This window comes from Spermophilus citellus, assembly GCF_964194105.1.
Source record: "Spermophilus citellus genome assembly, chromosome: 3".
NCBI classification, from domain to species: domain Eukaryota; kingdom Metazoa; phylum Chordata; class Mammalia; order Rodentia; family Sciuridae; genus Spermophilus; species Spermophilus citellus.
In genome coordinates this window covers 116094285-116115787 of record NC_138184.1, presented here as the reverse complement: position 1 = coordinate 116115787, position 21503 = coordinate 116094285, and the positions used below count along the sequence as shown (strand labels likewise).

Genomic DNA, 21503 nt, shown 5'->3' with positions numbered 1-21503 from the left:
TTAAGGGAGGGAGGTGGCACTGCAGGCTTTGGAACAATGCATAGGGAATAGGAGAGGGACCCCAGGTACCCTGTCCTTTGTACAGGCTCTTCTTCCTAAGGGCAGGCTCTTAGGAAGTGACAGTTCTGTCACATCGACTGTGTGCATGGTAACCACTGAAGCACAGCTCCTTTTCTGAGAGGAGCTCAGTGTATGCTAAGACCACCCCCCCACACACACGTTTTCCTCATCCCAGAGCCTTCTGGAAGCCCTTAGATAGCATGAAAACACAATGTACAAAGTGATGTTAACTGACTGCTGGGTGTAGGCCCTGGGAAGAACAGGGAGGAAGAGCCCCTCACAAGCTTGCAGACCTTCCCACAAAGTAACCTTGGCTTGAGATGACTTAGGAAGTAAGCAGATGGTTCAAGAGTGACCCAGAAGGGGCTGGAGGCAGAAATGAGCTTGGCTGGGACAGGCTGAAGGCCACAGCGGGGTAGAGCAGAGAGCAAGGAGAATAGAACAGACAATGGTGGATGGGTCAGCAGGAGCCAAATCACAGACAACTGAGGGAGCAGTTTACATTTTTAAGATTCTAAAGGTAATGGCAAGTCACTAAAGGTCTTTCTAAAGACATCAACTAATGTTTCAAAAAAGAATATTCTGGGGCTGGGGTTGTGGCTCAGTGGTAGAGTGCTTGCCTAACATGTGTGAGGCCCTGGGTTGATTCTCAGCACCACATATGAACAAACAAATAAAGGCCCATCAATAACTAATTTAAAAAAAAGATATTCTGCCTCCGAAGAGGAATAGAAGACCAGGCCAGTTATAGAAAACCCATCAGAAGGCCACTGCACACTCCGGAGAAAGGAACACAGCTGGGACAGAGGGGACAGCAGTGAGGGATGCAGAGAAGATGCAAGATACACTCTGGGGTGAATGCTTCTGTGGATGTAACAGGCTGGGATGCTTATGAAGCATTTCGGGGAAGAAGGACAACATCATAGAAACAGAGGGCTCAGGGGATCTAGAACTCAGGAGGTCGGGTAGGCACTGGAATGACGTTTGGAAGTCATCAGGTGCAGGAAAAGCCAAGGGCTCAGAGGAAGTCCCTCAGAAGAGGATGGAGAAGAGACGCCATGGAAATGCCTTCCCTGGCCTACTGCCGTCTTCTGCTCTCACCTGCAGCCTCAGTGGCTAGGGTGTTGGACTCCTGAGTGTCCTGGTGGGCAACAGGGAGGCCGACCCTGGTGGCACCTGCCTCCTCTGAAGGGCAGCCAGGCTGTAGCAGTACCTCAGCCTGGTGGCATGAAACCCGCTCCTCTTCCCTGGCTGTTGCCAGGCTCCTGTGGGGCCGCTGGGCATCTAGGCCCAGTGTCCCACTCCAGGGGCTGAGGCTGTGGGTCCCTTGGCAGTCTGGGGACAGGCCCAAGTCACAGTCCATGTCCTCCGGAATGATGGGGATGCGCTGGCTCAGGTCCTGGGCCCCCGGGGAGCAGCTGGGTGGGGGCTCCTCGGCAAGTGTGTACTGCACACTCACTGAGTAGTCCTCAGTGTAGCAGCCACTACCCCCGCCACCACTGTGGGCCACCTGCTTCTCTTCATAGAAGCAGCAGGGCAGGCCCTCATATTTCACCCCATCTGTCCTGGGCAAATGGTCTGGGTGGAGGCCATACAGGCCGAGGGAGCCTCTGGACTGTGGCTCCCCACCCACAGGGCCACAGCCCTCAAGGAGCAGAGCACCCAGGAGCAAGGTGCTGCCACCGCCGGCTGCCCCTGCCCCAGGCCCCGGTGCAGAGGGCTGAGGCTCACAGCAGCAGGCACATGAGGGACCCTCCCGGCTCCCCTTCCAGGTCCTCCTGAGGTCCAGGGCAGCCCCAGGAGAAGCCTCGAGCCCCACTTCTGAGGTAGAGCTATTGGGCCCCCTGTGCTCCAGCGAGGAGTTGCTGCTGTAGTTCATCTCCAGGCTGCAGGTGGACAGTTGGTCCCCTGAGGGAGAAGCAGGGCCCAGCCACGGTTCTCCCCTCCCAGCACCATAACTGTGTGCTGCCGGGAGCTCCTCGGGTGGCAGGGAGCCCTCAAGGCAAATGGCAGGCCCCCGGCCAGAGTTGCCTGAGGCCCCCGCCTCGCTGGTGCGACAGGGGCTCCGGCTTCGGTAGATGAAGGGGTCATAGTCACTGCTGAGGGAGCTGCGGAAGGTGGAGCAGCTTCCGTACACACCCTGGTTGCTGACCTCAGTGCAGTCCACCACAGAGTCGCTAGAGGAGCAGTGGCACTGGCCAGAGCTGCTGCTGCTGCTGCTGTCACTGCCTGGGCAGTCGGCCAGGTAGCCACTGCACACTGAGCGGTGGCCGTGGTAGCAGCTGAAGCTAGAAGTGCTGCCGCTCTCCAGGTGGGAAGGCGGGGCCACGTGCACCACAGTGGGGAAGAGCAGGTTGCCGCTGCCGCTGCTGCTCACTGGAAAGGCACGGGAGGGGCCCCTGGGCGTGAGGCTGGGCAGAGGCTGGCCCTCCTGCTCCGGGTAGCTGAGGCCCTGGAAGTAGTAGTGTTGGTACATGGTCTCATACTGGGAGAAGCAAGCTGCCTTGGAGAAGCTGCGGCCACTGAACTTGGGTCTGCGGAAGGGGTGGGCTGGGGAGTAGGCCCGGTGCTCCAGACTACAGCGGTGAGTGGCCAGGGCGTGATCCAGGTGCAGGGGTGGGTAGCTGCGGATGTAGGTGGGCGTCTGTGGAGAATAGAGGCTCTGCTCCCCATGCCGGTCCATGGTGAGCAGCGTGACGGGGTTCCCGTGGGAGTCCATGCTTGTCCTTGTAGGGTAGGCTGGGATGGCATTGGTCCTGTGCACGCGGCCAGGGTAATGTACTGGCAGGGTCACCCTCTGCTGCCGACTGCGTGCAAGGTTGCTGGTCTCCACACACACGGCACCCGGGTTTCCCTTTTGTTCTGGGGAGAGGTGGAGGAAACAAGGTAAGCAGGGCTGAGCATACTGGTGACAGGGGCTAGAGAAGTTAAAAAAAAAAAAAAAAAAGAAACGAAACTGAAGCAGCAAGCTGGGCCACGTCCCAGTGCCTATTCTCACCACCCTGCCACATCCTAAGCTATCTCCAAACTCAGCTGTGCTGGCAGGGCCCAGCTTGCCTCCGTGTGGAAGGCAGTTAGTCCCATAAGGGCCTGTGTCTCTCCTCCCCACTGCTCTGCCTGACAAGGGCACCTGTCTACAGAAAGCAATAAGGACTCAGGATAAAAGTGCCTCCTTCCTGCCCCATAAGAGTGATGCAGGAGCAGCGTCGCAAACCTGCCATTCATTATCTTTTGTGGTCCCTGGGAACACCCCTGTGGTCTGAGCACGGCAGCATCATTACTGTCATCCCACTGAGACTGGGGGCCTCAGGCTGGAGAGGCCACAGGCCTTGTTCAAGGTCAGGAAGCTATTTAATGTGAAGCCTAAACTTGAGCTTGGTGTGATTTTCTTGTGTGTGCTGAAGATGGAACCCAGGACCCTGAGCATGCTAGGCAAGTGCTCTACCACTGCGCTGCATCCCCAGCCCCATAGGGAGGTTCTTTTTTTAAATTATATATATATATATCTTTATTTATTTTTATGTGGTACTGAGGATCGAACCCAGTGCCTCACACATGTGAGGCGGGCGCTCTATCACTGAGCTACAGCTCCAGCCCCCTTCGGGTGGTTCTTAATGCCAAGCTTTTCTAAGGACTGTGTAGACAATCTCCAGAACTAAGGCCACATGCCTCCAGTCAGAGGACAATGCTATGGTGGTCTTGCTTGCTCACTAGATTATGACATGTGTCATGCTCTCGCTAGGCACTAGGAAGGGACAGTGTTCTTTGACTTGACTCTTCACCAATGATTAAGGCAGGTGACAATTACCTATGATGTTGTGCCGACAGTGGGGGCAGGTGTGGTGCTGCAGCAGCCATGGGTCCACGCACTTCCTGTGAAACCGGTGAGTACAGGGGATGACCCGCAGCTCCTGGGAAGGGAGAGAGGGGACACAGCCTGAAGGGAGGACGTGGCGGGAGCAGCCTCGCCTTCTGCCTCACACATACTTGCTTCTGTGGAGTCTGGCATGGGCGGAGCGGAGAACTCCTGCTCACTGTATTGGTACGTTCCTGCTTCAGTTTGGACCCTAACCTTCCCCAAAGGCCCATGTGTTAAAGGCTGATCCCCAACTTGGCACTACCAGGGGTGGGGCCTGGCATTGGTCTTTTGGTCATTGCAGGCATGTCCTTGAAGGGGATTTGGGGACTCCAATCTCCCCTATCTTGCACCCTGGCCATGAGGTGAGAAGTTCTGCTCGGCCACAGCCTCCCATAAGGATGTGCTGCCTCGCCACAGAACCAAAGCAATGGGGACAACTGATCATGATCTGAAACCTCTGAAACTGAACCAAAATAAAGCTCTTCTAAGTTGATTCTATCAGGTACCTGTGGCAGCAGTGGGCCACTGAATAACATATTTCCCACTCTCCTCTGCCTCCAGCTACAGGTGAGCTCCACTCCCTAAAGCAGAGCCCAGAAGGGAGTCTAGGGAGAAGAAAACTACCCCTCCCTCGGCCCGAGCCCTCAGAGTGGAGGGAGTGGATGTCCACAGAAGCAGCTCCTTTCCTGGAGTTGGAGAGGATGTGAACATGAGGATGTGAAGCCTGGGGTGTGAAAAGAGGGTCAGGAACACCCTAAGATATTATGCATCTGGAGTAGGAGGCATTGCCTCCAGGTACCCTAAGTGAGGATGATAGAAAGGGCGATGTCTAGGACTTGTGATTGACGGGGTGGGATGAAAGGTAGAGAGGGTGGTCCCTTCTGTCAGTGGACCCCAAACACTATCAGCCTATGTGGAGAGAACACGATGGGGGTTTTTGGGGTGCAAAACCACCTCTGTGGTTCCTGAGCCTAAGCATCCTGCAAATCTGCCTTATCTGACCAAATTAATATCAAACCTTTGTGCCTGTCAGGGTGACAGAGGTCTACCTGTACTTTGATCTTTGTGGTCACCTAGAATGCTGGTCAGTCTCAGGCCCACCTCACAAGTGCAGGCACAGGGAATGAGGTCACTTGCTCAAGTTCACAAAACTAGAATCCAGAAACTGGGTTGGAACCCAGGCAGTCTCTACTCAGAGCCCATGCAGGAACCTGTCATCCCAAAGGACTCTGCAAAACTAAACTCAACTCATTGTCATCCAACAGGGGGGACACTTTCATCAAAGGGGCATCAAATGTCAACAATTCAAGTGGTTTACTTGAAATTGCTCCGCATATATCTATCTACAGATGAAGCCACAGTGGCTAAATATTAGTGATGGGTGATTCTAGATGAATAATCTATGTCACTCATGTAATATTCTTATAACTTCTTTTTAAGATTTTTAACTTTCGGGCTGGGGTTGTGGCTCAGTTGTACAGTATTCGCCTAGCACATGCGAGGCCCTGGGTTCAATCCTCAGCACCACATAAAAGTAAATAAAATAAAGGTATTGTGTCCAACTACAATTAAAAAAAAAAAAAGATTTGTAACTTTCGAAAAAGAGCTGCAAGGAAAAGCAAAAAAGGGACAAGTTCCTTGTCTCTTTCCAAGTAAAAAACACCATATCAAGTATTAAGAAATTTTAGAAGAATGATTCTGAAACAGAGCCAGCATGTGTGAATGTGGGTTTTTTGTTCTTGTTTTTTTTTTTTTTTGGTGTGTGTGTGTGTGTGTGTGTGTGTGTGTGTGTGTGTATTAGTTACTGGGAATCAAACTCAAGGTCTTAAACATTCTAGGCAAGTGTTCCACCAGAGTCACATCCTTAGCCCCTGTGAATATTCTTTAAACTAGACATTTTCTGTCCTACCATATGTTTCTGATCAATTTCTGAAATCACTTACATCTAGCTGGACCCTGTGGGGAGTGTTGTGTCCTCCCCAGTCCTGGTGAGGGAATGGTTAGACTGTTCGGGCATCATCCCTTAGAAACCTCTGTGTTGACCCCTTTTAGGGTGTGGGGAAGACTGTGGCCCGAGTGTCTATGTTGATCTGCCACCTTCTCCCCACCCAAGACAGGCCCTGCCTCTGCCACTACCTCTCCGTCGATGTACTTCTCCAGGCAGATGGCACAGTCGGACGTGGAGCTGCTGCTGAGAGTGTCCAAGGCCCCGCAGCTTCCCTCCCGACGCCCCTTGCTCTTGGAGTTGAACTTTCTAGTTTCCATCTTCTCCAGAGCCTGCACAGCCAGCCTGTTCATGGAATTCTGCAAGGCAGAACAGGGTCAGTATTAAGAATCTGGTACATATTAACAGTGGTAATTATCCTTGGGGCCATGGTACCTGATGTACTGGGATAGTCGCTATCAGGCCAGAACAGATTTTTTTTTTCTTTTTCCCTTTGGTCCTGGAGATTTAACCTAGGGGCATGTAAACACTGAGCCCTCCAGCCTGTTTTATTTTGAGACAGGGCCTCACTAAGTTGCTTAGAGCCTTGCTCAGTTGTGGAGGCTGGTCTTGAACTTGCAATCCTCCTGTTTTAGCTTCCTGAGCTACTGGGATTATAGGTGTGCACCACTGAGCCCGGCTGCCAGACAGATTTTTGAGAAACTTAAAACTCAGACGGCCACGGCAAATATTTTCCAGACCCCTGGAGTATCCATGATATCAGCCCAGGCTGTACTCGAGTGGCCCTGCTAGCCGAGGTCTTGCCTTTGAGGTGAAGGCAGGGCTCTCTCTGCCACTGCCCCGCTGCTTCCCAATTCAGTGAGACTGCTTTACACTCCTTGTCTACAGTGGAGGAAGCTGTGAGGGTGAGGCAATGTATGAATCTTGGCACAGACACAGGATGTGCTCAGTAAACATCAGCCCCTGTGGTCGGTGGTGGCCCTCACCCCTTGTGAGAACTTGGTGCGTCTCCTTGACGGACTTCTGCCAGCTGTGGCACCATCTGTCTCTCAAGATGTTACACTGCTACATCTGAGAGTCTAGATTCCTGCTGGTCCTCTCACCACTCTACCCCTAAATCTTCCTTTCCTATAAGCACATAGTGACATGCTGGCTGGAGAATCACCAGGAGAGTCTGGTAGATGCGGATTTGGACTCTGTATTTCTAGTAAGCACTCAGGCCACTGGTGCCAGATCTGCTTGAGAAGCTAAGTTCAAGGATTCCATAAGTACATTTAAACATTTCCTTTGAAAAACTAGCTGGAAATGTCCCCAGCGCTGGGGCTTTGCCCCTTTTGGAACAGTAAAGGCATAGTGCTGGGGAGCAGCTGGGAGTTTGGACGCCCAAAACAGTAGGCTGATGAGAGCCCTGACTTTCACCAGCAACAGAGTAATGGGGTCAGTGTTCTGGGACTGCTCTGAGGGATTACCTGACTACGTCGCTGCTTCAGCTTGATTTTGACAAGGAGGATGAGGCAGACCAAGGAGACCACGACAAAGAACGCCAGGAAGATGCCCATGTCAAAGTACTCGGTGGGTTGCTTGAACAGAAGACAAACACGGTCAGTCAGACTCCATTCAGCCAGTAACAGGCACAGGGGGTGCGTGTTCCCACTGTGTGCAGGAAGCTCCTGAGGGTCTGTTCACGTCACACGGTGAACTCAGTGTGGCTGGGGGAGGCCTGTAGCCCTCAGGCCTCCCCATAGCCAAGTGAACTCTATTCGTTAAGCCTGGTCCCACTGGAATAGTGCAAAGTTTGATGTAACCATTAAGGAAAGCTCTTCCAAATAAATACGAATAATCACATTTAGAGGACAAAGGAGTGAGTGTCATGTTTTGAGGGAACAGTGATTACTAACCATATAATTAACGGTTTACAACAACTCAGAAAATTGTATGCTGCTTCCACAAATATCAGCTTCCACTACAATGAGTCATATTTACCAAAGCATTCTTTTTTCCTTTAAAAAGAAGCCAGCAAGTCAGTTCTGCAAATTCCCTCTAGTTTTAGTTCTAACCTTTTCTTCACGGCACACTCCCCAACCGCTTGAAGCCACCTCACCTCAGACATACATTTAGCCAAGGAGAGCAGAGTTGTCCTAAGAGGATCCCATGTGTGAGGAAGAAACCAGGGGTACTAGCCCCAGGCTCCTATTATCCTTCAGCTTGAGGTTGTACAAAACATGCCAGGCCAGCGTTAATAGCCATTAGTGTTTCTTCAACACACTGAAGAGAAGACTAAATGCTGTGTAAGTCAAGCCCAGTCGAAAGCTTATCTTTCCCAGACTCATCTGTGAGTCAGGGAGTTTGTGTTTTTTTTTGGGGATGGGTGGGGGATACTGAGGACTGAACTCAGGGGCCCTCAACCACTGAGCCACATCCCCAGCCCTATTTTGTATTTTATTTAGAGACAGGGTCTCACTGAGTTGCTTAGGGCCTCTCTTTTGTTGAGGCTGGCTTTGAACTGGTGATCCTCCTGGCTCAGCCTCCCAAGCTGCTGGGATGACAGACGTGTGCCACCACACTGGGCTTGAGTTGGGGAATTTGAAGAAGGTAATTTACCCCATGGAAAAAAGGACATACAGGCCTTTTCCCTATTCTCTAGTGTCTGGGTCAAATGAAAGGAGGGTGACACAGGAACCCAAGTGCTGGGCATTCCACCTTCATTCTCCTTCCCATGGCTCCCAGAGGCAGGCGCCATGTGAGAGAGAGAGAAGGAAGGATGAGAGGGAATACCAGGCAGGGAGAGCACAATTTTCTTAGCCCAAGCCATCTATTTCTGGGAAGTTTTTTCAACTTCCTGAAAAGGAAGATGGGTGAAATATTTTCCTGGCATCCTAGAGCTGATCTTGACCTGCAGGAGCCTGGGGTATGCCGGTATTTTAAAGAAATGACAGGAATGAAAGCATCAGCCCAAAGGAAACAAAGATATAGAGAGCAGCCAACAAGTCATGTGTGGACACTCACTCGAGGAGGGCGGTGTTGGATCCTTGCTCGGGCCACTTTCTGCTTGTTAACAATGTTCATCAGCTTGAGAGCATCGGCGCCCTTCACGTACACCACTGGTCTTTTGAGTGGGTCTTCTGAGCCCTGGTTTAGCTGAGAAGCAGAGAGCCCTCGTTAGAAGATGGGCTGACTTTAAGAAGAGAGGACTGAGGACACAGCTCAGTGGAAGAGAGCTTGCTTAGCCTGTGCAGGGCCCTGGGCTCAATAAAAATAAAGTGCAAGAGAAAGGGGCTGGAAATCTGTATCTGGAAATCCTTGAAATTGTGAGGCAAGACAGCCTCAGGGTCCCCAAAAGGGCCGCTAAGGCTGATGGTTGTTGTAAGATGGGCTAGCCAGGCTGCCGGCCCAGGAGTCTTTGAAAATGTTTTGCACCCCAACCCCCTGGCTCTTCACCCCTCTCAATACGCCTCCCCCAGGTAGGATGTCCAAATGCAGACAACTTACTTCAGCAGACAAGTTCACTAAAGGAAGTGCCTCTCTCAGGGAGATTTCAGGGTTGGTGTGGCGCAAGTTTACCTGGTCGATGGCTTCTGGGTTTTCAGACACATCAAAGATGACCGCAGTAGCTCCCCGCTGCACTGCTCGCTTGGCCTGGCAAAGGGAAAAAGAACAGGTTGGCAACTCTGGTCCTCTGACCTCACCAATGCTGACCTTGGACATTAGGCCTGTATGTGAAAGCAGACTGACAATAACCAACTTGTGTGGCTCTGAGCAAGTTACTCAGCTTTCTTAAACTTCAACTCTCTCATCTGTAAAATGGGACAATGCCACCTACCTGGTACGCATATCCTAAGAACCAGGTGACTTACAGGTAACTGGGTACTTGATAAGCCTGGCTCCTCAACCAGCCCTAACATTAACAACAAACTATAGATCAACAGACACACTGATATCAGTGTTTCCTCTGGTGAACACTGAGCCTTCAGCAACCAAGGCAAACACCTTTGGTCCATCTCTGTGGTCCTTTTCTTCCCTCCCACGTCACCTAGTTGGAACAGCATGTTGATTATTTCTGAATGGATCTCAGAATGGTCACTTTTAATCAGTGACACAAGCTGAAGACCTCTGGAGACACTGTGTTGGGGGGAAGCTATGAGAAATAATTGTGCATGGGGATTTAGAGCAGTTGGCTGCCAAACCTGGCTGCACATCAAAAACCACTTGGGAAGTTTGTAAAGCAGATTTCCTGGCTCAAACCACAGAGACTGATTCAGCAGGGCTGGAGTCAGGCCCAGGAAACTGAGTTCTATAAGCTTTCTGAGGGATTCGTATGATTCAACTACTTAGGGAACTACAGATCAGAGCGATGAGATTAGAAGGTTCAGAAACAAATGAGAAGTGAAGGGATTCTTTTTTTGAAGGGGGTGTGGTAGTGGGGAGAGAATTCCTTTCCATCCCAATGAACCTTCTAATTTCACATCCAGCCAAGTGGACAACAGGGCAGAAGCTGTGGAAGAAGTAGACTATAAGACAGACTTTTACTTTTAGGAGTCTGAATCTTGTTAAGGAAGTAACTCCTCTAAAAAAAAAAATGTGGGGGAAAAACAAAACAAAAACAAGACTGCTATATGCTATTAGATAGGCAAGTGATGGAAAGTGTTCAGAGGTCAATACAGGCACCAAAGGCCCGAGTGCTTGAGAAAGAATAAAATCTGAATTCCTTCCACAGGAATAATGGCTCTATATTGACATGGCTAGTCTAATGACTCCACTGGACCACTAGAGGGCAGCCTCATCCCACAGCTTTTAAACCAATTTCCTGCGCTTGGTACCAAAAAGCAGGACCAAAAACCTCTTCAGTGGTTCTCCTGGGCAAGGCATGTTCCTCAGCAGTTTAAGAAGCTCTGGCAACCTAGATGCTGTGCTGCAGAATCTGTCCCTGTTCTGCAGGAGACTCTCTCTCTCTCTCTCTCTCTCTCTCTCTTTTTTTTTTTTTTTTTTTGCAGTACTGGGACTGAACTCAGGAGTGCTTTACCATTGAGCTATATCCCCTGTTTTTTTGGAGACAGGGTCTCACTAAATTGTCCAGGCTATCCTCAAACTTGTAATCTTCCTGTCTCAGCCTCCCAAATAGCCAGAATTACATGTATGTGCCACTGCACCCAGCTCTTCTTTAAAAAATTGAGGTGGAATATATTAAAAGTCTTGCCTCTGGTCTGGTCCACCCCACCCTGTTTTACAATGGAGTTCTGCACTAGAAATCAGGAGTGAATCAATACTGGGGGCTCTTCCCAAGCAAGTTACAGAATCTCTTTCAGCATGTCTCAGTTTCCTTGTCTGTCAAAGGAGGTGGATGCCCATGTAATTATAACTAGGGTCCCTTTGACTTCTCAGTCTTGGCCATTCAACAGAGAATCCAGAGTAACTCAGAAGAGCAGTGTCATGTCCTCCAGCAAGAGGACATGGGTGGCAGAATTGAGAAAATATAAGGCAAGGTAGCATCAATTTCGTAGTTTGGAGCCTAGTTTGAACAGTGAAGAGGGTGGGTGGCAAATAAGGTGCTTCCATTCCACTTACAGCCCGATTTCAGATACAGCTCAACCAGCTCATACACAGGAGCCAAGGACAAACACCATGTTTAAGAAAATGCTTAATTCTCATAGTTTACTTTTAAAGTTATATTTAATGCAGACTATTAAAACGTTTATATTTCCTGCATGTACCAGGACTGGACAGGAGGGGAGTTAGGTCAGAACCCTATTGGAAACCTGCCTGTCAAGAGCCAGCTTAGGATTTAAAATAGGCTGTGAATAACCCATACTTAAAAAATATTCTTTATTATAATTTCCCCAAAGCAAATTTAAAAAGTACACAACACTTCTTGGTCACACCTTCCCTTTGCTCATTTTTAGTTAAAAAACTTGATGAGGCAAATTTCTTGAATCAATCTTCATACCTTAGAGCATCTCCCATTTTACCAAGTCAATCTTGAGCCAGGATATTATTTCAAAATAAACCTAACCCTAGTTGGGAGATTGTCCATACTGTGACTACTACAAACCCAGTCTCCACAGTGCCACACACTCAGTGTCCAAAACTCTCGAGGCTACTTGAAAGAAAGGATGTAGCCTGTGGATATGGCTAGATTAAGGTCGCTGGTCCAGAGGGCAGTTACCCCTAAAAACTGCAGAGACTGGAGTGGAAGGGAGAGTAAGAGAAGGCTGTGACAGCAGAAAAGAGGTGGGACATTTTGGCAGGCACAAGAAGAGCTCTTGCCTTGATGACCTCTGTGTACCCTTCCCACAGAGGGATCTTCACCTATGCTGCTTTGATCCTCACTGCAGGCCCCACCTGTCAGCAGGTGACTGGAAGCCCAGCGGGCAGAATGCTAAATAAAAGGTTGTCACGGTCCTTATTTACCCTTTCCAGGGTTGCAGAACCCAAGGTAGACAACGTCTGCAGCCACTGACAGCAAACGGCAATATCTGCACACAGATCCATTTTGAAAAGCATAAAATTTGAACCCTTACAAGAGGGGGGCCTACTGTGGTTGGCACTTATTGTTCCTATGGTAACTCAATTAACATTTATTAAAACTGAAAGACAGCCAGATGGGATCATACTCTTGATTGCCATTAAAAAAAAAAAGTGTTCCCCGACTATGGATGTGGTTTCCCGTCAGGAGGTCTATAGTGTCCCAATGCCAAGGGTATTCTGATTAGAAAGGTCCCATGACCTTTCTCATAAACATAAAGCCTAGAGGCCAGCACTTCTCAGAAATCCTACTTAGGGGAGGCTGAGGCAGGAGGATCATGAGTTCAAAGCCAGCCTCAGCAATAGCAAAATGCTAAGCAACTCAGTGAGACTCTATCTCGAAATAAAATACAAAATAGGGGCTGGGGATGTGGTTCAGTGCCCCCGAGTTCAATCCCTAGTACCCCCACACCCCAAAAAAGAAAAGGAAAAAAAGAAATTCCAATCAGTAATAGATCTCATGTCCCCCTTCCCACCATGTATAGTTACACTCAGACTGGTTTGGGGCTTGGACCCATAGAATCCATGCTCCCTGGAGTCTCCGGAGCACAGAGCCCATTTTTTAACCTGTTTGCCTATTCCTTTGCCAAACACTTGGGTGTGGTGTCCCCAATGCCTAAACTCTCATTGTAGGAAACCAGACAGAATATAATCTTAATCCAAATGATGATAGAAAATCTCTTTTGTCCCAAATTCCTAATCATAGGATAACCAAGGAAGCTTGGATTCTCAGAGATGACATGGGCTCTTTTGGGAAGTTCCACATATAGGGGCTCCAAACAGGCTTTTTTTTTTTTTTTTTGCATTTCACTTTTTCTAAATACTTATCATAAGCTTTCAATGAGTCATTAAAAATCTTATTTTTTTTTCCCTCCCCCTGTGCAAGTCAGGGCGTAGAACCCAGGATCCACATGCATCATAGGCAAGTGCTCTACCACTGAGCTATATCCCCAGCACTGCTATCACCCTTCTTGTGGTAGCTTTTAAATATAATACTGTGGTTTACATCCTTCCATGTTCTCCTTTAACCCATGCATTAGTAAGAATAAAATTAAGGGGGCTGGGGTTGTGGCTCAGCGGTAGAGTGCTCACCTCGTATGTGCGGGACCCTGGGTTCGATCTTTAGCACCACATAAATATAAATAAGTGAAATAAAGGTATTGTGTCCAACTACAACTAAAAAATAAATATTTAAAGAAAAAGAGTAAAATTAAGAATAAATGTATATGTATTATGTACACACAGCAAAATGTACTTCAAAATAAATTGGATGTGCGCTGTTCCATGTCTGCTATTTATTCTTTACCTCAATAATTTTCTCAACAATATTATAGGCATTGATGTAGGAAAATGTTCATTCTTAGCAGCTACACATATAACTCCACTATACGGTTGTGTCGAAGCTTATTTAATGACTGTCCCTCTGACAAGGGCACACAGGGATATCTACCTTTTCTCTTAGTATGAACAGAGCTGTATCCATATTGTAATTAGTTTGATGGCATTTGCCCTTAAAATAGCTCCGAGTGGTCCTGCTGAGGGAAAAGGGTATAGATATCCTATCTCCAAACACCCTGCTTGAGTGCCCAGCACACCCTTGGAGCCTAACAGAGACTCCTAGAAGCTAGGAAGTAGATCTTGCAGACCATGTTTGTATATCCCATAAAGCCTAACAAAGCAGATTGCCCTGGGCATGGTCCATACTCAACTAATTAACACAGTAGGTGGGAATGGAGTTTAATTCTTTTATATTACCACTTATTAATTTAGTTGTTCAACAGTAGTTATTAACCAGTTACTATGTGTGCTAGCCCCTGGGGAAAGGTCCAGCAGTGAACAGCAAGCAGTGACAAACCTCTGTCTCCATAGAGCATGTCTTCTGCCTCTGGGGCCAGCAGAGACCTCTCTGAAGAGGCTGGGAGTTCGCCAGGGAGAGTCAGTGTTTAGTACCAAGAACAAATAGGCATCAAATCAAGAACATAGGATCACTTATCTCATGTCTCCATAGCAGTTTTTCCTCATTAGTGTCCTTAGGGAAATGCTGCCTCTGATATTAATGTTCTAGAGGCTCCTACCTATCCAGCATCCCAAACTTTTGGACACAAAATCCCTTTTCCAGCAATGTCTGTGAACACCCTCTCTTCCATGAAGTAGGCTTTGGGACCAATGCTCCATGGCAGGTGGTATGCTTATGAGCAAGGGGTATCGTCTCTTATTTCTCTCCCACTCTCACTCTCACAAGTAGAGGATGTTGGGTCATGATGGAGGATCTACAATTTAATATACACACCTACAATTTATATGAGATGGATATTGGTATGAAAACATCCAACTACACAGTTCATCTGACAATTTAAGAGGCCCAAATCATCCCAAGAAATTCTAAGGAAGATACCAGCCAGGACCTTGTAGAAGTGTCTGCCATAACATACTTGCTGCTGTCTTGGGTGAGGAGATCTTGCTTAACAAGGAGCAGACTCTTTCCGTTTGACCATGTGCGCATTCACTGAGGCTCTCCTCAGGCAGACGTACATTCAGCAGCTTGCCCCAAGGGGCAGAGACAGGACTGTAGAGAATTCAGAATGGCATCAGAGTCCCAGAGCTTGGTTCCCATGACTTGGCCATCAGCCTTCTGTTTCAGCTTGGATCCCCAAGTTACTTGTGCAGCTGTTTCCAGAGCAGAGCACACTGTCCTGGACATCTGAGTCATCTCCTACTCAGGCCAATGTGGGTGTAAGGGGTCTTGCCATAGGCCTGTACTGTCCCTCCTACAACCTTTCCTTTCCTTCAACTTTAGTTTCTTCCTCAGGAGGTGCCTGTGCCCTCCCTGTCCTCTGCCCGCATCAGCATACACATCTGCTTACCCAGTTATACTGACTGTCTTCTCAATTCATCCATTGTTTCCCATCCCCACTGCTGCCACCCTGTCACCTTGTGAGTCGATCACATGTTGCCATGGGGGCTCCAGCCCACCCTCCCCCAGCACAGCAGAGGCTTTCTAAATCATGGATGTGACCTGCCTACTCTCCCATTTCTGTACTGCTCCTAGGGAAGGATCTCATCTCCTGGCTGCTCATTGCTTCTGAACGCTCCAATTTCCAGCCTCGAGGGGTCCGTTCTCTGAACCCCCAGGGGCTTTTCACTAATGCTCACACCACCGCCCCATGGATTCCTCTTTACCTCTTCTAACTCTCCTTGGCCAGGGCAGTGGGGTTCCCCGGAGCCTCCCTCGGGGCTCCACTGCAGCACTTATGACATCACACTGTAATTATTTACTTCAAATGCTTCCCTCACTAGAGGGCAACCTTTGTGTCAGACTTCTTTCCTGCTCAATTCCCAGAATTCAACAAAGGGCCTGACACTGGGTAAATGACCAAAAAATCTTGCTGATAGACCAACTTTTAAAGAGGACCAACTTTTGCCAGACAGTTTGGCGTCAAACACCTGGGCCCTGCTGTGTACAGCACCGACTGTGGCGTGGACTGCCTGGTCTCCTCTAGGCTGCTGTGACTCTTGGGTCAAGAAAGATCATTCTCTACCACGTCTTCTTGAAGTGGATATTGCTTGCACTTCAGGAGTTGACTTCTTAGTAGCCACAAAATCTTCTGCTCTCTATTTGCTGATCGGTTATTTTATTAGCAGGAATCACCTGCGCTCTTGGGCCCCTGAGGCGGGGGGCACACACAGGTTAACAAAAATAAACTGGTTTCTTTTAAGGACATACAAAGCATATGATTTTATCAAGTCAAACTTTTCCTTCCTTCCTTTTAAACACTGAGCCACATCCCCATCCCTTTTTGGTATTTTATTTAAAGAAAGGATCCAATTGAGTTATTTAGGGCCTCACTCAATTGCTGAGGCTGGCTTTGAACTCATGATCCTTCTGCCTCAGCCTTCTGAGCGCTGGGATTATAGGTGTGTGCCACCGCACAAGGCCTCAAGTCAAACTTGTAGACTGCTACCTACTAGGTAGGCACTTTGTCTCCGCCTTGCTGTGGATCTTTTTCAGGCCCTAGGTGTCTGTGCGTGCTCTTCTCTGGATATCAAAGCTCTCAGAAAACAGCCTCTGCACAAAACTGTGTGCAGGCATCGAGTCTGTTCTTCCCCTCAGTGTTTTCACCTAAGAAAAGCCAGCCAAAGACCACCCTTGGACATGTCTACAGGACAGAATGTACCAGACACATGCTTTTAGAGCTTCCACCCATTATCACTAGAGAAACTAGGCTTTCCTTTGGCCTAGAAGATTGATGGAGTCCATCCTCCAAAATGAGAGGAGAGTGGGACTTGAGTCTGCCCTCCCTACCAGATTCAAAGATCTGGAGCATGGCTCTCTGGTTGGACTGGTAGAAGATTTTACAGCTTCAAAGTTCTCAACTCAATGGTGGCCTAATTTGGGATAATCAGAGACCAAAGCACTGGCTTAAGAGACATGTCCACCTAAGGCCTGAGCCTACATAAAAGCAGGGCAGCAATAACAAGTCCTGTTTACGTTGCTGTGGTGGGGCCTGCTTCTGTGGTCAGGGAGGGGTGAGAGACCAACTAGCCAGCCTGGGGACTGGCCACGCCCAGCACCCACAGGTCTTTCTTGGCGGGTCCTACCCAGTCCAAACAGCCAGGCTTACTGGGTCCTTTTATGCTCCTCCTTCTGGAGGCCACTAAGTGGATTTTAAACCCTCATTCCTCGCTTTTTCCTTCCCTCCTCCCCTAGTTCTTCACTTAGCAGTGACCACCCAGGCACCAGCCTCTTGCACATTCTGGTCAGCTACTGTTCCCTGAAGCATGAGTCACTGTATGACATGGGACGCTCAAGCCAGTCAAGGGGGCTCGCAAAGCCTGTCTTACCAAGGGCCCTGTTTTCCAACAGAAACCTTTCATTCCATAGGAAATGAGGTCACACACCAGAGCACAGGGGTAACTGGTGAGAAAAACCTGGTGCCAAGGGGGAGGGCGACAGTGTGAGAAAGGGGGTGTGTGTGGTAAATCAGGCACCAGGGGGATCGCCTGCGCTTTTGAGTAATTCATATGGGGTAGGGGGCACACAGCTCAACAAAAATAACCTGGTTTCTTTTAAAGGACAGAGAAGGCATATGATTTTATCAAGTCAAACTTGTAGAGTATTTGGCTAGTTTACTTTCAGGACTTGGAGTTCCCAATTCACTGCTTAAGAGACTAACACACAAAAGGGCCCCAAGGTAAAGGAGGATAGGGCGGGAGGCCTGGGCAACTGGGCAGGGTCACTTCCCCCAGGAGTGGGTGTTACTGCACTGCTGCCCGTTCCACCGGCTCCTCGCTCCAGGGCTTGGCTGTAGCCCGGCCTGACCTTCCAGGTTTCCCTGGCAGGAGATCAAAGCACTGAAGCCACAAACAGCTCAGAACTCAGAGGCCCCACGGCCAACACCACCCCCCCTTGAGATCTGCCCCCAGGTCCCTCCTCCCTCTCCACCTCCGTTGGTATGGGGGGGTGGGCGCTCTCAGAGTCCTTCCTCTTCCCAAGCCTAGCTTCCCCAGGCTCCCACCGCCTACCCAGAGGGCTGGCCTTTGGGGCGGGCTGCTATCCGGCCTTCTCGCCCAGAAAATACCCTCCTGGCTGGCGGCATTCCTCCCCACAGGGAGAAGATATTTCTCGCCATAATTAAAGTTATTAAGCCTCCAAAGGCTCCCATCCGCTGCAGGTTCTGAGCTCCGGAACGAAGATGATGCATTTTAAGTCCTAGTTAAGATTATGCTGATCTATTTAGGAGACATATAACAGCGAGCATTCAGTGGTTAAGTTAGTGGTTAAGGCTGCCTGAGTTTAAACAAGGTGGGTTTTTCTCAAAATATGTAGCACCAAAAAAAAAAAAAAATATATGTAGCACCCCCCACTTAATCTCTCCTAATTAAAGGAGTGGACAGGAAGGCTAGAGTCCACAGCTGTGTCACCAGTACAGGTTGGTACCCTTTCCATAATCAGAAACTACTGGGTGTCAAACGGAAATGCACTTCCCTAGATCTTAATCTTAAACACAGACTTTCAGATCAGTTCCAAGAAACACAATGATCCTCTTTATTTTAACACCTGACAAGGAGCACCAAAAACCCGGGGGGAACCTGTTCACACCCTCCAGTTCCACTGATACTGCTGGGTGAAGGATGTCATGGAAAAAATGGCTACAGAGCCTGGAAGAGAAACTTTTGGAAACAACTACCTTAGGTTGAGCTCCCCAAAGTCCCACTTCAAGCCAAACAGTAACTAGAAACTTCACAAAGGACCTCTGCGTTCTATACATGTGGCAACTAACTAATATAAACAAATGTTAATTAGGTGGCAAAATCAGGCTTAAAAAGGAACAATGGGGCCTGCAAATCTGCACACTCCATAGCAGTTCTTCCCAGATGAAGACAGGCCCCCTTGAGGGCTGGGCTTCTTGCTGCAGTGGTCTTGGTTCTTAACCTTGGCCCACGGAGGGGGCAGTGGCGGGAAGGAGCTAAAAAATAACCATGCCTGGGCCCCTCCCTTAGAGATGAGTTTGATGTGGTAGCAATATTTTTCTAAAAGTTTTCCAATTAATTTCAAAATTCAAGAGGGTAGAAAACATTCATGCATCCTGAAATTGCAGTGATCCTCCGAGGTGAATATCCATGGTACACCCTGATACGGCTGGACAGATGTAGCTCAGGGGCTATCCAACCAACACTCAAGATGAGGCAAAGGAAGTCATTACAGCATTCCTGAATCAGGTGGTAAACTGATGTACAAAGCAGGATTATTTTGCTTATGCAATTTTGTTATTTTTATTAAGAGGAAAGCAATCTGAATAAAAATGTGCATGCCTGAGACATCTATGGGGCTTAAGACACAGGTTAACAAACCATCAAGTACAACATATCCTGCCCTAGACACATACACCTCCACAAAAACCTCAAAGGTTAAGTTTCAAGTGAGATTCTCTCGTTTTTTGGAGCCCCTCACCAAAGCAGTTCAGGTAGCCAACTGACACTTGGAGGGGCCTCAAACAGGTGCTGGTGGATCACTCCAGCCTCCAAAACCAAGCTCTCTCCTTGGGAAGAACAGTAGCTGCCATCCAGTCTGCCCCCAGGAGGACAGTCCTAGAAAAGCAGGCTCACAAGGGCTGGAAACCAGTACAACAGGGTCATATTGGAGAATTGAGGGATCCTTGGGAATGGTCAGAAGAGGCTTCCCTTTGGACTCTTTACCTTGTGGCCAGAAACTTGGCCTTAAAGTATGCCCCACCCCTTGCCTCATAAAGGGCAGGGTGGGGTATGGGCCCAAAGCATGAGACTATAAGAAGGGGGAGTAAGAAATGAAAGCACCTAGCTGGGTGCGGTGGCTTATGCCTGTCATCCCAGTGGTTCCGGAGGCTGAGGCAGGAGTTCAAAGCCAACCTCAGCAAAATCAAGGTGCTAAGCATCTCAGTGAGACCCTGTCTCTAAATAAAATATAGAATAGGGCTGGGGATGGGGCTCAGTGATGGACAGCCCCTGAGTTCAATCCCTGGTACCCACCCCACCCCCCAAAAAAAGAAAGGAAAGCACATTCAGTGCTTTCAGACAGTACTGAATCTGCACAGCAACTCTGCAAGAGAGGTGGTGCTGGCCCCATTTTATAGCTGGAGACTCCAAGATTACACAACTTGCCCTTGGGCACTCAGCCACAAAGTAGAGAGCTGATATTTGACCTAAGCCCCCTCTATAATCCAGGCCAGAGAAATACTCATCTTGACTCCGGGGTTTCTAAAGTCAAGCATGGTGATGTGTGCATATGTGAGCATGAATGAATGCTGAACCTCCAAGTGTTCAATTACTAGCTTGTATAAACACTGACCTTCCCAGTTCACAAGGAATTCCAGATAGCTCTCATCCCAACTCAGATGGACTCCCTTCTTTTCCACACTTCCTTTACAAATGTCATGCCACTAAATAGTCAACACGAGAACGATTTTTCCCTAGTTGCCTACCACACTGCATCACATCTAACCTTACCTGGAAGGGGGTAGGCTGCAAATTTGTACTGGTTAGCAGCTTGAAAGCATGTGTCTACTTAGTCAGAAGCTTTTTCATTAGAAGGGGTCATACCATTGCCACTGTAGATGGTCAAACCATTGCCACTGCAGACACTGCACTGGCCCACGCCAGCTCACACAGTCTTTACCCTGTGTACTTTTTTCTTTTTTCTTTTTGTTTTTTAAAAATTTTTTTTTTAATATTTATTTTTTAGTTCTCGGCGGATACAACATCTTTGTTGGTATGTGGTGCTGAGGATCGAACCCGGGCCGCACGCATGCCAGGCGAGCGAGGAAAAAGAGAGGAGGCATCCTCTGATCCCTCTTGCAGGCCCAGGATATTTGCAAAGCAGGCAGGCATTCACGATAATGACTCTATCTTTGAAGGTTTCACATACACACAGGAACATCACAGTGTAGGGCAAGAAATTATGCCATGGCACAAGTCAGGCACAGGATGCTCAGTGGCTGACCCTGGGGGCGGGGCACTGTTGAATATAATCCTCCACGGAGATGAGCGAGGGGAGCTGGCTGGAGGTGCACCTGGCCTCCGTAGGTTTGAGAGATCCTCAGATCAAGTCAATTCTTAGGTGCAACCAAGGTACATAACCACAAGACCAAGACCTTACGGGGGTTGGAGAGGAAGAGGTAGCGGGCTGGGAGTGAACTTCTTAACTCTTGTTCCTTTCCTCCTAGAATGGTCAAATTCCTTTCTCAGCTATATTTTCAAGAAACCCGCTTATGCTATTCTAACTCAGACTTGAGGACAGCCCTGTAAAAGAGAAAATGTGCTTCCAAGTCAATAAACAACTGAGTTTTTTTTTTGTTTTTTTTTTGTAATATCTGGGGAGAAAGAAACCCCTTTCTTCCAAGGGCTAGGCCCTTCCCAATGAAAGGCCTCATGGACATTTACTATTCCAGGCATTCTGTGGTCACCAACTGCTGGCATAGCACCTGGAACTGATGCCAGGAGGACACAAATGTGGGCACAAGAGCAACTATTTTAGTCTAAACAGGGCAAGGTCTGAGATTCACAGATGACCCCTGGCTCAGGGGCCTGTATCCACTAGTAGGACAGAATGCAAGTTTCAGAAGGGTCTTCTGTCATAACAGGTGG

At 48.7% G+C, this 21503-nt stretch overlaps 1 protein-coding gene across 1 annotated transcript in view; it reads right to left on the bottom strand.

Moving 5' to 3' along the window:
• The window catches only part of ZNRF3 (zinc and ring finger 3), a 148562-nt gene that overhangs the window by 3648 nt on the left and 123411 nt on the right, over positions 1–21503 (bottom strand). Inside the window, exons 3-8 of the mRNA XM_081285666.1 lie at positions 9426–9500; positions 8871–9002; positions 7334–7444; positions 6056–6223; positions 3869–3971; positions 1162–2922 (exon numbers count right to left, since the gene is read on the bottom strand). Coding sequence (XP_081141792.1) covers positions 1162–2922; positions 3869–3971; positions 6056–6223; positions 7334–7444; positions 8871–9002; positions 9426–9500 — 2350 coding nt within the window. The remainder of the gene's footprint in view (positions 1–1161; positions 2923–3868; positions 3972–6055; positions 6224–7333; positions 7445–8870; positions 9003–9425; positions 9501–21503) is intronic.